General features: G+C 47.5%; 1 protein-coding gene across 3 annotated transcripts in view; it reads left to right on the top strand.

Annotated features, from left to right (window-relative positions):
- The window catches only part of SFXN5 (sideroflexin 5), a 208,032-nt gene that overhangs the window by 145,394 nt on the left and 46,650 nt on the right, over positions 1-15,988 (top strand). For 2 of the 3 annotated variants that reach the window (XM_074992204.1, XM_074992208.1), the window contains exon 13: positions 10,244-10,361. The exons of the other annotated variant lie outside the window; for it this stretch is intronic. In XM_074992204.1, the coding sequence (XP_074848305.1) occupies positions 10,244-10,361 (118 nt within the window). The remainder of the gene's footprint in view (positions 1-10,243; positions 10,362-15,988) is intronic. 3 annotated transcript variants of the gene reach the window in all.

The raw sequence follows: 15,988 nt of genomic DNA, 5'->3' as shown, positions 1-15,988 counted from the left end.
CTGCTGCCTGGACGCCATGTGGAGGCATCTAACCTATAGAATCAACATTTATTTTGAGACAGCTCGTGCTCTGCAAGCAGCACGATGTTTCCTGTTTCACACAGATGTATTCTTATTTAAGTTGTATAAGAACCTGTGTTAAGACAGCCTTAATAAAACAGCAATGCAGTGTAGCTGCATCTATGAAAGCACATGTTGAACCTCTCTAATCCAGCACTCTCTCGTCCAGCGCCATCCGTAATCCAGCATGATTTTAGTTAGCCAGATGACCACTTACGTAGTGTGGCCAGGTTTCCTGTGGTCCTATAAAGTTTGTGTACAGCCACCATTCCTGGCTCTCAGTGTTCTGTGCTGTTATTTAGCTGTAATTTACACCTCAATGAAGACTAAGGGCCTAGTAAGCAGTGGAAGTGTTGGTAATGTGCTGGACAACATTGATCTTCTGTGGTCCAGCAAATTCTCTCATTCAGCACCAGTCAGGTCCTAAGAGTGCCAGACGAGACCTTCAACCTGTATATCATTTTAAAACAGAGGACGGTGTGGGAACTCATGGTTCATCTTCTCTGGTATAGACTCACTATATCAAACTCACCGCTAGCCTAAGTGTGACTACAGTGGTGTTACACTAGGAATGAATTTATCTTCCTTATATCTCATGATAGGGTCATCATTCATACACATGTATGATTATTACTGTGCTCTGGTTATGGGCAAATGAGGAAGGAAAGGCACAGGGATTCACCAACGAAGCATCAGTTGCAGCAGCGTATTGCCAGCTTCCTCTTGTTCCCTGTACCCAGTTTCCTGCTTCTCACAGAAGCAGAATGAGAACCTGTTCATTGCGTGGATTACCACCTTGTTCTCAGGCATAATTACTGCCCATGGTGGCCAGCCTGACATGGTTCTCTATCACATCCCTTGCTGGACATTCCCTTTGAGTTAATTGGGAACAGGACTGGGCAGCATCTTCAGAACGGGTTTTGTGTGTTGCGCAATGGACTAGCCTACACCATGCTTTGGGCTGGCTTAAATCTTTAAATCCCCAGTTCACACTAGGTAACGAAACCAGTTTAGCGGTAACCCTGCTGGAAATCACAGAAGATTTATTGCTAGTATGATTCAAGCCATAATGTGAACAGGTCCCACTAACCATTTTTCAGTCACCCAGGAAATGATCTGATGGTCTGAAGAAGTGGGTCTGTCCCACGAAAGCTCACCTAATAAACCATTTTGCTAGTCTTTAAAGTGCTACTTGACTGCTTTTTGTTAGGAAATGATCTGCTTATGCAGTTATAATGGTTAGTGTTTCAAAGGCTGCAGAATATTAGTTTGGTATAAACATGACCACTGTGTGCAGAACTTACAAAGATGTGGTCAAATTCTCCGCTGGGTATAACTTGGCACATCTTCACTGGACTCAGTGGAACTGCACCAGTTTATACCAGTAGAGATTTTGGCCCAGGATGTATCTGGAGATATACATATCTCGTAGAACTGGAAGGGACCTTGAGAGGTCATTGAGTCCAGTCCCCTCCCGTCTCGGCAGGACCAAGCACCATCCCTGACAGATTTTTTTTTTAATCTATTTGCCCGAGATCTCGAAAAGGCTTCCTTAAGGGTTGATCTCACAACTCTGGATTTAAAAGGCCAACGTGAGCTTGCAGCCTAAATCAGGTATGTCGGACATACAGCCCAGGTGCCAGACCCAGCCATGGTGTTTCAGCTGCCCATGCTGTGCCCATTTTGTAGATAGCAAATGAACTTAAGTCTCCAGCACAACCAGCATGAGCCCAAAATAACCTTGAAAACATCTGGGAACTGGGGAATCTGCTATCACTTCAGTCATTTTGGTCTAGGCAGCAGGGTTATTTTCTGTTCCCACCTGAGGAGCAGTTACTCCTTTCAGCAGGATTTGGAGGTGGAAAGTTGGTGTCAAGATTTCAACAGGGACTCATGCAACAATTCCTCCCCCCCTCTCCCTTGACCTGTGATAAACCCAGTGCCTTGGGGTTTGTTCCTGTATAGAAGAGAACTGGGAATCAATTAATTTGTTTTCTGAGTTAAACAAAGAGGGATTCTCATAACCAGGCCAAAGAAGGTGACAGAACCTTTTGGCAAACAGACTTGAACTAGAGACTGGTGACTGGAAATCTTCATACTGAGGAGATAAGTAGAACTATTGGTTTGATTTGTTCAGATCGAGGATTCTAGTTGTTCTGTTCTATACTGGTTCTTCTACTCTCACTCTCCAGATCATCACCTTGTTGTGGTGAGTGGGATTGTGTGTTCAAAGGAATCCAAGATCGATGCTGTAGGGATTCTCGAACTCCCAGCAGGGTCATCCATGGCAGCAAGGTCAAGGGGGAGGGTCCAGATGAGGAATGATCCCAAAAGTCCTCAATGGCAGAACAAGTGGAGGATAGCCAGGGTAGTGCTACAACAGCTGTGAAGGCGGAGAAAGGCCACAGGGGACAGGAGACTCCCAGCCACTATGGATCCCATGCGATTGGACCTGAGCCTTTTATCCGACAAGAACCCGTGTGGTGGCTGTAGCGCTAAGAGAAGTCATGCACAGGCATCTTCCTCTGCTTACATCTACCACCCTCATTGCTGGAGTATCATAATGCCTTCCAGTAGAGCATTAAGCAATGTGACTACACACCTCCCACATTTTTTGTGTTCCCATCCTCTTCCCAGGGGAGAAGTGTGTGCAGCAAAGTGTTATCTGTTGGAGGGTTTATACTCGCATACATATGCACATATGCACGTTGCTTTATATTTCTGTTCGCGACTAAAAGGTCAGTGAAATGTTCGTAGCACTTAGAACGGAAAGTGGTGAGGTTCACAGCAGTTCTGAGGTCATTTTGTGGTCCTGGATAGGTCCCTGAGAAAACTGTCTCCTGCACAGACAAGCTTCACCTTATTGCGGAGAGTGCCATTTTGCCAGAGGAGAAAGGTCATTGACTATGATCTAGATCGGGGTAAGGAACCTTTTTTGAGCCAAGGGCCAGTGACCCACAGAAAAATCAGTTGGGGGGCCATGTAAAAGTGAGAAGCCTCCCCCCCCAAAAAAAAAAAACCCTAAACCCTTGCAGATGTGGCCCCTGACTGATACCTTATTGCCCTCATGCGCCAACACAATGGGTGAGGGTGTGGATTTCAGGCCTTCCCCCAGTCCAGATTAGCTCCTCTGGGGGCCCTGGGCAGGACCAAAAATAGGGGAGTTCAGAGTTCAGTTTGTGGGAGGGGGGTGCTGGGGAGCAGGTATGGGGTCTGGGCAGGAGGAAGGGTGCAAGAGCTTGTGGGGGTGGGTGTTTGGGGTCTGAATGGGAGAGAAGGTGAAGGAAGCAGGAGCCCAGATCAGACCCCGGCTTGCCTGACTCCAGTCCACAAGGCTTGGAGCTTCGCATCTCCCACCCACCACAGATCAGATGCCAGGGAGGGGAGTCCCAAACATCAGGGGCCAAATCCAGGCAAGCCTCAGGCCACATCTGGACTGCAGGCTGGGGTTCTCCCACCCCCAATCTAGATGGTGCTTGGTGCTGCCGTGAGTCCAGGGGCTAGTCTTGATGATGGCCAAAGGTCCCTTCCAGTTCTATGATATAGTCTCCACCTGGAGGATGTATGCTCTTAATATAAGTGCGGCCCAGGCTGTTGAGTGGTTTGAAGGTACAGACTGAGACCTTGAACTTGATTTGGTAGTGCAGGGAGTGAAGGGCAGGTGTGATGTTCTGGTGTTGTGGAGGAAATGTGCAGTAGTGTTCTGTGCCAGTGGGAGTTTGCTAAGGGCTTAAGGCCTTATACCAGCTGCATCACCTTAGTGTAGCACAGAAAGCAGAGATCACAAAGTTAAAAGATGCTGGTCAAGTTGTTTTACCCAAAATATACTTTATTCTGCAATGAAAGCAGATGAGTGCCATTTTATAATGTTTAATACATCATTTAAAATCCTCTCAAGCCACTGTTTGGGCAAGGCACCAACAGAGTGGTTTAAAACCATTTATTTTTGGTGATACCCAGTGCATGCTCAGAGCTTTCCAAGCACTCTGCAGAGCTGGCCTCTGTCCCAAGGAGCTCCCATCTGAAGACAAGCAGACAGACGAGTACATAGAGGTGAGGAAAAGGGGGAACAACAAAACAAGCAATTTGTCTACAAACAGCTCAGTTCGCTGCAGGTAGCCTAACAAAAGTGGGTCTTCAAGAGGGATTTAAATACAGGCAGGGGCGGGGCCCTATGGGTATGCTCCAGGAGGTCTTAACGTGCATGCCAGCCACATGAAAGAAGGCACAGGATGACTGTGTGTGAAACTGACTGGTGGTCTGATAAGGCTGGTAACGTTGGCCGAGTGCTAAAGGGAATGCAAAGAGTGGCCAAGTTATACTGCTCTGGAGATGAGCGTTTCATCATCTGTTAATCACCTCTCCAGCCCAGCTTATCACATGATGGGTCTCAAAATGTGTAGCGAAATGGGCTCACCTGATAGCATCCCATCCATGGGCACCCATACCATGCTGAGGTTACCTCCTGTTGTAAGTCGAAGCTGTTTTTTCTTTTAAAAGGAAAACCCTGGAGTCCTTCACTCCCCTGACAGCTGTCTTATTGCTGACAAAGCACAGCATTCCACTGAGTGGCCCTCATGGAGAGCAGTGGGGGCATGCAGGGCACATGGGGGAAGCTTCCCCTGGGAGCTGATTTTGAAAATAGAGACCATCAAGCTGGCAAAATAAATGTGTTTCTTCAGATAGATTGGTCTGATCTCTAGGATAAGTTGCTTCGGGCAAGGATGGGTTAACAGGATCCAGACCTGGGACACTTCCATCAGGGACAGGAAGATCACTCCATGCTTTCCTTTATTTGTAGGGGCAGTTTTAACAAGAGGCTCTGAGTCGCCCCCTCCTGCCTGTGATCTACCTCAGGTTTTTAACCCACAATAAATTAGCATAGTTGTCCTGTCCCATGATAACTGAGTGTCTCTCATGCTGTATGTATTAGCTATGATCCTGTTTATATTAAACACAACAAAACCCACAGAATCTGCCAGTTGGGAGATTTCAGTTAACTCCTGTCATATTTAGTTTAGCATCTAACACCTTCTTCTAGGCAAATACAGCTCTGGTTCACTGAACCTGATATCTCCTTTTTAGTACACCAAGTGACTTCCATATGGAATAAATTACAGTACCTCCTGAAAAACACCAGAGGCAGCTGCCAAATTATGCAAAATTTAAATCACTAATGAACAATGTGATGAAAGTTGAATGAAGGTGTATTTACAAGATCTACAACACACTGTGTCTGTGGAGCAGATGTACTGTCTGCATAAGTTGATATATATATATATATTTTTATATATATATATACACACACACATATATGTAAATGTGATCTTTAAGGTTTTTCTGTTTTAAATACATCTATCACAGAATAATAATTTACACCTGAGATCAATGAGCCAGACGCTCCTCACTGTGTCATTGGCTGGCTAGTATCTTCTGTGCGTCAGCAGCAAGATGGAAAATAAAAAGTAGGCACTAGGGGATTTTGAGGGGGAGTAGACAGACAAGGCTTAAAAAGAAAGGGAGAGAGACAGACAGAAGGAGAGAAGTGGTGGCAATGGCAGGAGGAGAGATACTTTGCACATACGTAGTGCCTTTCCTCCAAAGATCAGTTTACAAACGTTCTTTGCAGTCGGGTGTGAGGCAAACGCACTACAATGTGTGCTCAGAAATGGGGCTGAAACCGTCATTTTTTCAGGAGCCTCAGCGGAGGAGCAGAAGAGTCAAGGCCCGTGTTTTCACAGGCAGCTTCCAATGCTAAGTGCTTTGTGTTTGGATGGCCAGTTTAGGAACGCTGGGTCCGGTTCACCATAGCCATGTCACTGGGGTGTTCTTTGCCCCAGTGCAAAGTGGGTGTAACACTACTGTTCTGATTTGCTAGTGTGTCACAATCTATTTCCACTGGTGTAATCAAAAACTCACAATGCGAGGCAGCAAGGTACTGGGCTCAGCGCATCAAATGCTGAGGACCGAAAAACTGGAGCAGCTCGGAATTAGAGGCCACTTTGGAAGACCCGGTGCTGGTCTGACATATTTTGAGCTACACGGTGCTCTGGTGGGATATCCCTGTTTTGCACTGAGTTGCATCAGACTTCGCAAATAGCTCCCCCTTGATTTTACTGGGACGGCTCTTCTTTCTATGGGAGTAGCATTACTGCAATCTGATCCAAAGCACGTCAGGGTGGCCTCCACTGAGAAGTTGCAATGGCTAAGGGAAGTACGTCTCTCAGGGGTAGAGTTAAAAGCTGATCTAATGCATGGTGCAGATGATGCTAGGTGAATACAAGAATTCTCCTGCCAACCTAGCCGGTGGTGCTGCAACTTTTATCATGGCAGTGCTGAAGGCAGAAATCACATATAGGGTTTGTGATTGCTACTTTTAATCAGGAGGTGCAGCAATCCCTCCTCCCACCCATAATTTCAGCATCTGTGGACCTAGTTACTGTCTCTCGGGAGCTGAATTAACTACAACAGCAGGAGGATCCCTCCTGTTGCTGTAATGTCCGTGCTGAACTATTACAGCAGGGCAGCCATGCCGCTGGGTCGTTTTAAGTGTAGACGTTGTCTCAGTATGGCAAACCTGTTAAAAGGAACTAGGCGTCAACTTCCATTCCTGTGACCTACCAGCTGAACAAGGCTTCCAGTTTATTTACTGGAAGATAAACTAGTTCAGTATTCCACAAACAGTGAATTAGTTCTTACATCATGTGTGAGCAGGGTCCTACTAACTTGACAGCCATGGAAAAGGCATCACAGCCCATGAAATCTGGTTTCCCATGGTGAAATCTGGTCTTGTGTATGCTTTTATCCTACATCATCCCAAGGACCCCAACTTTGGTTTAAAAATATTTCTGGATTTCCAGGCTCTGCTTCCATTTCTACCCCTCCTCCTGCCCCCACTCAGTCCTGCCCCTTCTCTTCCCCACCTCTTTCTGCCTCTCCCCAAACCCACCCATCCCCCCTGCACCTGCGGCTGAGCTGTTTCCCTGGTCCTTGATCAGCAGGGACAGTAAATACCCTCAGGATCTGTGGGCCGCAGCTTGAGAGCTGCTGCCCTATATCATGCCAATTTCACGGGGCAGTAATGTTTCCCACCGTGAGTGGTCCTGACCCAAAAGGGAGTTGCCAGAGGGGGTTGCAAGGTTACTGGGGGTGGGGTTGTCATGGTATTGCCACCCTTACTTCTATGCAGCCTTCAGAGCTGGGCAGCAAAAGAGTAACAGCTGCAGTGCGCAAATATGGGTGGCAGTATCATACCACACCATCCTTCTGTGCCGCTGCTTGTGGCAGCCCTGCCTTTAGAGCTGGACTTCTGGCCAAGAACCACCAATCTCCAGTTGCCCAACCTGAAGGCACAACACCACCTGCAGAAGTAAGGGCAGCAATACTTCCACCACCCTACCCAAAAAATCTTACAACCCCCTGTCCCCACAACCCCTATGTGGGTCAGGACCCCTACAATTACACCACCAGAAAATTCAGATTGAAATGCCTGAAATCACGTAAAACCCTATGGCCAGGAAATTGACAAGAGATGCAAACAAGAGATTGTGGAACATCTAAACATTGAAATCAGATGTAGATTTTGCTTGGGGGGCGGGGGAGGTTTTGTGGTACTAAATAGCATTCCATTTTCCTCTCTGCAAAATGCAGAGGACAATATTTAGATAAATGTTATTTTGAGAACTGATTTGAGGACAAAGATTCTAAGTGCGGAAGAAAAATGATCCTCTCAACTAATTATGAATCATTTATACAGAACTTCACAAATTTTAGAATCTCAGTCCCAATTAAGACATTACACTTCAAGTGTTAATTAGGTTTTTTTTTCCCTTTAAATCAAGCCATAACTCTTCTTAATTAGGAGGTTATAGCCATTGTAATTTGAACTGGCCTGAGTTTAAAACACTCCTGGAAGTCACACCTGGGAACTGTACCAGTGATCATTTTAAATTAGTTTAGTTTTTACTTGGGTGATTATAAGGACCCCAACAGGGCAGTAATTAAAAAGGGGGCAGCTTCCAAATTAAAATGCCAAGGTGGTGTAAGCCATGATGTTTGGGTTCTAAACTGTATTCCCGGGAAGCCGGAAAGAGGCCAGTCTCTCAACAAGGGCTCTAATGGATGAAGACTTTTTAAGCTCGAGTTGAATGCATCAATTCCAGCAATCTTCTCTCTCAGAGAGGGGATCCATTGTCTGCTTTTCCTGGCCAGCAATGCTTGAAGTCTCAGTTTCCAGTAGGATAATGTTATAACTTTGTTATATTATGGTTAAGGGATCAATGCTGAATCTCTTACTCAGACATGACTCCTGCTGGTGTCAGCAGGAATTCTGCCTGTAGCATAAACTACCCAGATTGGGTTTAGAAACTTCTTCCAGGTTACTGACCCCAGAATGGATGAACATTGGATAATACCCTCCCAGCTTGCACAATATGACCTTTACACGGAGCACTGCTGTTTTCACTCACCATCAGTTAGGTGTTATGGCTCTGGAGAACAAAGGAGCTAGGGCTGATTTACACTAGCACAGAATCTGGACCTGTTTTTCCTGAGCTTTACTCAAAGCAAAAATAAAAACATAGCTTTCAACTGTCACCTTAGCGAGACTCAGAGAACCTCAGGTGCTCCACTAGCCTTGCCTCTTGATGGCGAGAGTTGTTCACCCTGCTGCTGTGTGTGATCTTACAGTGTGGTGGTGCTCACAGCCAGGCTGATCAGAGAGACAAATACAGATTGAACCTCTCTTGTGCAGCGCGATCAGGACCAGACTAGTGACAGATGAGAGAATTTGCTGGACCACAGGAGGTCAATATTGTCTAACAGCATTTCCAACACTTGCCCTGCTTACTGGGCTCTTGGAAGACTTTTAGGGGCAAATTACAGCTAAATAACAGCACAGAACACTGAGAGCCAGGACCGGTGGCTGGAAACAAACTTTATGGGACCGCAAGAAACTTGGCCACACTCGTGATAAGTGGTCATCTAGCTAGCCATGGATGTTGCTGAAAGAGGGAGTACCAGACTAGAGAGGTTCAACCTATAGTAAAAGAAATGTGAAAAGCCCTGGGTGTTGATTTAACTGAAGGGCAGGACAGGCATTGGACTGGCACGCGGGAGAACATGGGTCTGTTTCCTACACCACCACTGACCTGCTGGGTGACCTGGGATGAGTCCCTTCCCTTGGCCAGACCTTCACTCCCCTCCCACCCTTGGTCTGTCTTGCAGTTGAGATTTTAAGCTCTTTGGGACAGAGACTGTCTTTGCAGTAGAGACCCGTAGTATAGAATTAGCTCAGGCTTGTCCCTAACCCCCTTCCTGTCCACATACAAAGCCCTCTCACCTGAGTTTGGTGGTGCTTTTAAGCCAGGCTAGCAGACCTGGCTAGGTCTGCAAGTTCGAGCCGATGTTCTGCTTTCACTTGCACCAGTAATCCGTCCACTTTGCAGGGAGGATGCAGATGGAGAGCTGATTAGGTTCCTGAGCCTTCCTGCAATTCCCCCTTTGTGCTCACAAGGCCTGCCAAGTTCTCCTGCAGTTCCTGGGGACAGAATTGGAGTGGCTCATCTCACTGCAGTTCAAAGAACCGTCAGATTTGTCCCCGGAAGTCCTTGTGGCGCACATTGGGCAGCACACTTCCAACAAAGACACGGTTGAAAAATAAGGCCCCGCAGCCACTTTTCTGCGTGGCAGGGGAAGGGCAGGCACAGAGTCTGCCTGAGACTCCCCACGGCATCCCTGGGCCGCATCTGGTGGCTTGGCAGGGCAGATGTGGCCTGCGGGGTTGTATTTTGCCTGGCCCTGACTCAAAGGAGCTGCTCAGTTCTGTAGGATGAGTCCCATGTCTGCGCATAGCTTCCTGTGGGACAGATTGTGGTGCAGCCTGAGTAGGATTGCCCTCTGCAAGTGGGGCCCCCTTGATTGCATTAGGACCACTCCAAAAGCAGGGTGCCACACGACATGAGCAAGGGCCAGAGACCGAGTCCTTTCTTTCCTTTGAATGTTTTAGTAGTGAGAGGGTTTGGCGTCCTGAACCCAGGCAACAGTGGGCTCGCAAGGTGGGGTTTGGAGTCAGTCTCAGATAGGGGGATGCTCCTCATGCAGTCCTAGCAGAGCAGCAGCACTCGCTGCGATGTGGTGACTTGGTGTGACCGTCTGGCTAACAGAGCCTCGCTCCTCTTTACAGAACGTCTCTCCTGCGGTCCCGTCCCCGGATGGTTCTTCCAGTGCAAGGCCTTGTGTGCCTCGGGGCCTTTGGCCTGGCTCTTCCCTTGGCCATCAGTCTCTTTCCACAGATGTCGGAGGTCAGTGCATGTCTACTGTGTATCCCCTGCACAGCATGAAGTGGGGGGGTATTACCTCACTCCGTCAGTAGCTCTGTCAAAGTCACTGCAACGTGGCAGCTTGTTCGCCTCACCCAGTGAATAGGAGGCAAGTTTTTATCAGGTGATCACCTCGACAGCCAACAGGATGTTAAACCTCCGTTTGGAGGAGCCACCAGCCAGACGAGTCCCTGGGAAGCCTGGCTTTTGCTAGCCTGGGCATGTTGACTTTGAGTTCAGAGAGCTGGGACATGCCTTCAGCCAGGCCTGGCGGGGTGGGGAATATAGGGGCCGTTGTCCCAGCACCACTGCAGGAGTGTCAGCAGTCAGAGCCCCATGCCCTTTAAATCGCTGCCAGAGCATTGCACAGTGTGTCGAGGTGGTTCTGAGGACTGCAGGGGGGGCACCACAGCAAGGCATACTCCAGACAGTGCTGAGGGCTGGCTGGCCCCAGCCCTGCCCCTTCCAGGACCTTGGAGCAACCCCCCTCCGCCCGCCCTGCCTACAGCTGTGGGTTTGGTTCAGAGAGAACACACTGACTCACAAAAGTCAGTTGCTCTGTTGAATGTTTGCTGCCAGGCCTTCCTCTTCTTTGGGAGCCAGCAATTATCTCCTGGGCTTAAGTAGGTGCTTGATCTGATAACATACTTGGCCTCCGGTGTGTACGTCACAGCTTGCTCAGCCCATGGCAGTGCTTACATTGTCAGTAACAATGGCTGGATGCACACACAAAAGCATGTTCATCTTCTGTCACCACGTGGGTTTTCTTTTCTTTTAGCCAGTGATTGGATCATACCACAATATCTTCCATGGGGGAGCAAAAGAGAGGGTTGTGATTGTGTTACGTTTATTGCAAAAGATTTCACTCCTGAGGTTTGGATCAGATTCAATAAAGGCTGAACGAGTGATTAATTGAATAGAAAGTCCTGAGTTCCATAAGAAATATATGGTTTAAAGACACACATGGCACCTGTTTGGTCTCCCTTCTCTACCCATCCCATTTTTCTCCCATCACAGTTACTTGATTCAACCCTCCTGTTTTGGAATTCCTAGGCTGGGCAGTGGTCAGTCTTAACATGTGTTAGTTGCAGGGAGGTAAACAGGGACCAAAACATTCCAATGACACATTTGAAAAAAAGTACCTGGAAATCTTACTGTCTGCTTGTACTTAAAGGACGTGTCTACAGGAGCCCCAAACTTCAAAATGGCCACGCAAATGGCCATTTCGAAGTTTACTAATGAAGCGCTGAAATGCATATTCAGCGCTTCATTAGCATGCGGGCGGCCGCAGCACTTCGAAATTGAGCTGATGGGAACAAGGGGACTTCGAAGTAGGTGGGGTCCTTTCGAAAAGGAGCCCCGTCGGGATGAGATGCGCGGCGGCGAGGCACGTCAATTTCGAAGTGCCGCAGCCACCCGCATGCTAACGAAGCGCTGAATATGCATTTCAGCGCTTCATTAGTAAATTTTGAAATGGCCATTTGCGTGGCCATTTCGAAGTTTGGGGCTCATGTAGACGTAGCCAAAGAGTGGCAGCTATCGCCATCAGATAACACTTTGAATCATCACTTTTCAGGCAAAAGCCACACTTCAATGCCACTTTGATGTTCTCTCACTTTTTGGGTCACCAAAATGTAGACCAGAGAAGATGGGCTATTTAACGATTTCCCGTCATAGTTGCAACTGAAATGAGTCAGGCCCAAATTCCTTGGACAAGTCAGTAATGCTTAAATTTTCAAGAATGTCCACTAATTTAGGCTCAGACGTATAGCTGTGCTAGTCTGAAGCTTCACAAGTAACACACAGTCCAGTGGCATCTTAGAGACTAACAAATTCATTAATTCATGAGCTTTTGTGGGTAAGACCCACTTCTTCAGATTGGTGACTCATAGTTTGGATCTCCATCTTAAAGCAGCTAGAACCCAATTTCCAAGGTGATGGCCACCCAGTCACGCCACAGGTATGTACAGTGTGTTATCCAGAAGCTGAAGCATCCAAAATTGCACAGGCTCTGTGAAGGTTTCAACCTTTAAAAGAAAAAATTCTGTGCCTTTGTTTCCCTGCCTGAAAAATGAACCTAACAATGCTAATGGATGTCAGCAAGGCACCGTGAGCTCCTTGGGTGAAGAGTGTGATTGATATATTGGTCTGCCAAGGTATATTGATGTTAATAGCCACATCAATCCCAGCTCTGTTTAAATTACACAAAAAAATTAAGGTCTATTTTGCATCAGAGACTACTAAAGTTGCAAACAATGAGGAATTTTCAAATGCTAGAAAGATTAATTGAAAGTGACCTTCTAAAAGCAAAAAAAAAAAACAAAAAACATTATCTACAGTGTAAACATGAATCAGAGCTGGTTAGCTGCTAAAACAGACTGATGCACTCTCTGCCCACTCATTGTGTCAGGGAAAGGAAGCGGTTACAGCAAGGGGTGTATCACTTACCACTGGGGTCTCAGCTCTCGTCCCTCGGCTTTGGAAAAAGCAGGGTCTACTGTGAGAACTGAGACACAGGGCATTTCTATATTGAGTCCTGTCAGATTCACAGTCTTTAATGAGTGTTTGCCTGTACCGCATGGCGTGTGTAATCTCTAGTCCTGCAGAGTTTGATTCCAATCTGTTTAATGGCTGATGAGCTTGCAGGGCATTCGGCACCTAGGAAGTGAGCAGAGTAGGTCAGTTTTCTAAAATGAGTCTCTTCAAAGCCATTTCTTCACAGAGTTGGCTAGGTCGCCTGGCATAGCCCATTAATGCTGAGCCTCAATTTTGAAGCCCATCCCTTCAGGATCTGAACGTTTGATATGTTTGGCTTCTGCGTGTGGACTAGAGGCCCATGAAATCTGCTCCCTCTACTGGCTCTGCCAGCAGCCCTTCCTGTGCGCCTGGGTAGGACCTCTGTGGCCCGTGCTAGAAGAATTTGTGCCTGAGTAGGTATAAAGCAGCTATAGATGGAACACAAGAGGCAGCTTGCTTGTCCGTGGAGCAAATGATTGACAACAGGAATGTAAGCCAGGTAGTCAGCTCCAGAGACAGCACAGGCCAAAGAAGGTGGGGGTGCAGGAGTGGGGGATGGTAGGGTATGGGGGGCGTGTCTGGTGGGAGGGAGGGTGCAGGAGGGAGCTGGGGGTGCAGGGTCTGGGCAGGAGGGCTAGCCCTGGGGTGGTAGGTCTGGGAGGGAGGATGAGCACACAGTGAGTTGGGATGCGGGGTTTGAGTGGGGGCTGCAGGAGCTGGCTGGGGTGGGGGTTCTAGGTGGGAGGAGCATGTGAGAGAGAATTTGGGGTGCGGAGTCTGGGCAGGAAGGGGGATGCAGGAGGCGGCCAAGGGTGTTGGGTCTTAGTGGAGGGGCAGAGGATTAGGGCAACTACCTGACATAGCTCCCAGGGGCGGTGCAGGTGGCTCTGCCCCACCTTCTGCTTGCAAGCAACACCCCCTACCACTCCCATTGGTCACAATTCCCAGCGAATGAGAGTGACTGGGAGCGGTCCCTGCAAGCATGTGCAGGGGCAGAGCTTTCTGGAGCTGCCCTTCCCCCAGCCTGCTCCCTGCTGCTGGGGGAGGAGCCCCAAGCTGAATCCAGCCCATAGGCCATAAATTCCCCATCCCTGATTTAAAATAACAGTAAATGAGCCAAACTCCGTCATGCATGTACTACTCCATTGACGTCAGCGAGTAAATGAGCACACCGGCTGATTCACAAGAAAGCTCTCATCTTAGAAGCTTCAGTGGCTTTTTGTTCTTACTTTATATTCGTGGACCAAAGTGGGGAGCCTTGTTCATTTCATTTATTTACCTTGATTGTGTGGCACTCCCATTGCTGGAGCTGAACACTGGACAGAACATACAAGAAACACATTTAAAGGGCTGCCCCAGCAACCTATGCGAAAGCCAGAGCCCTTAATAGTTATTTCCATCTCCACACCTCTGCTTTCCCATCCTGTCAGGCTGCCTACTCCCAAAGACCTCAGAAAAATGGTGAGTTTGGCCACATGTTCTGCAGATTTATGAAGCAGGTCATGTGGCTGTATTTTTTGAGCCTTAAGATTTGATTCTGCTTGTGTTTACTCTAGCATAGATCAGAAGTGATCACTCAGGCTATGTCTAGATTTCAGGCTTCTGTCGGGAGACCAGAGGTCTCCCGACAGAAGTCTGCCATGTTGGGAGCCTTCTGCTGGCATCCTGGTCTTCCTTGTTCCATGAGGAAGAAGGGATGTGGCAGCAGAGGGAGTTTTCCCACCATTTGGCCCCACGTGGATGGACCAAATGTTGGGAAAACCTCTCTCGACAGAACTGTCGGCAGGAGACATGCAAATGCATTGTGCAATTTACATATCCTTTGCTGACAATTCTCAGCAACCTAGAGAGAGCCTCAGAATCAATGGAATTATGCTCATTTAACACCAATGCAAGTGAAATCAGAATCTAGCCTTAAAACAGCTTACACAGACGTTAGACTGGTTACCTGTGAGTTGATCTTAACCAAGCTTTGGGAAAATTAATGCATTGAAACTGCCTTGGGCCCAATTGTAAACCAATGGAGTTGTGTCTCCTGGGGTCTGCTGCAGGCCTAGAATAATATGGGAATATAGTGGGGATTCTCCTGGGCGTCTCAGTATGGTGGTGGTCTCTCTGAAACTAATTGCAGCAATAGACATGTTTGCATTAAATAAGTTACTGCTGATCACTTTTGCAGAGATATCCAGCTAATATGCTTAACTTCCCATCTCAGACTGTTTCCCGCACCCCTCACAGCACCTCCTGCCCAGGTGCTGTAACCTATAACGTACACACTGACAGTCCCTCCAGTGCAGTTCTGCATTGCCTGTACAAACATCTGCAACATGTCCCACACTGAAAAGGGGAATTGCATAAAATCAATTGCATTCAGCGTCCCAGTAAATAAGCCAGGGGCTACCCTTCTGAGTTCATTGTTCACACATTTAATTAACTCAGCCCCTTCGTGTTCTATTTAAAAGGAATTGCTGTGCAAATTTCCAGTGTGCTGCACCTGCAGAGTCCAGGAATCCTTCTGAAGAACCCAGGTCCAACATGCTGGGTAGTACACAGGGCTCTGGTCCCCAGACCTGGAGTGTCCAGAAGAGGAGTCAGTGACAGAGACACCCAGGCCCATCATAGGCTCAGAAAGGCTTCTAGTAGCCGACTAGATGTAGGACAAACCATCACCAAGAATGAGGGTGATTGCAGTTGAAATTCTTCTCTTAAAATAATCTTCTGTTCAGATCTCCAGGGCAAGAGGAAAAACATCAAAAATACAAGACTGAGCTATTGTTTTCCAATCTGTTTCAGCCTTCATCTTGTTGGCAGGCTGCATTAGAAAAGCAAAAGGTTAATGAGCCAATGTGCAGTGGGATTATTGCAGTAAAGATGACAGTGAACCAGTAATTACTAATTAGATGCAGTTTAACAGGAGGAACAAGTGAAATCTCCTCTTCACCAACTGTCAATAATTAGCAGATTTGGTGAGGTTGAAATGTGTCCACAGTTAAAAGGCTGATTTTTTAATGAAATGGCACTTGACAAAAAGAGCTGTATGGAGGTCACAGCCATAGTCCTCCAGAAGCATCCTGGTGTCATACTTAGGAGTG

Source organism: Carettochelys insculpta, chromosome 4 (assembly GCF_033958435.1).
Source record: "Carettochelys insculpta isolate YL-2023 chromosome 4, ASM3395843v1, whole genome shotgun sequence".
Lineage (NCBI taxonomy): Eukaryota > Metazoa > Chordata > Testudines > Carettochelyidae > Carettochelys > Carettochelys insculpta.
The sequence above is the reverse complement of the archived record's forward strand: the minus strand, read 5'-3'. Positions and strand labels throughout refer to the sequence as shown.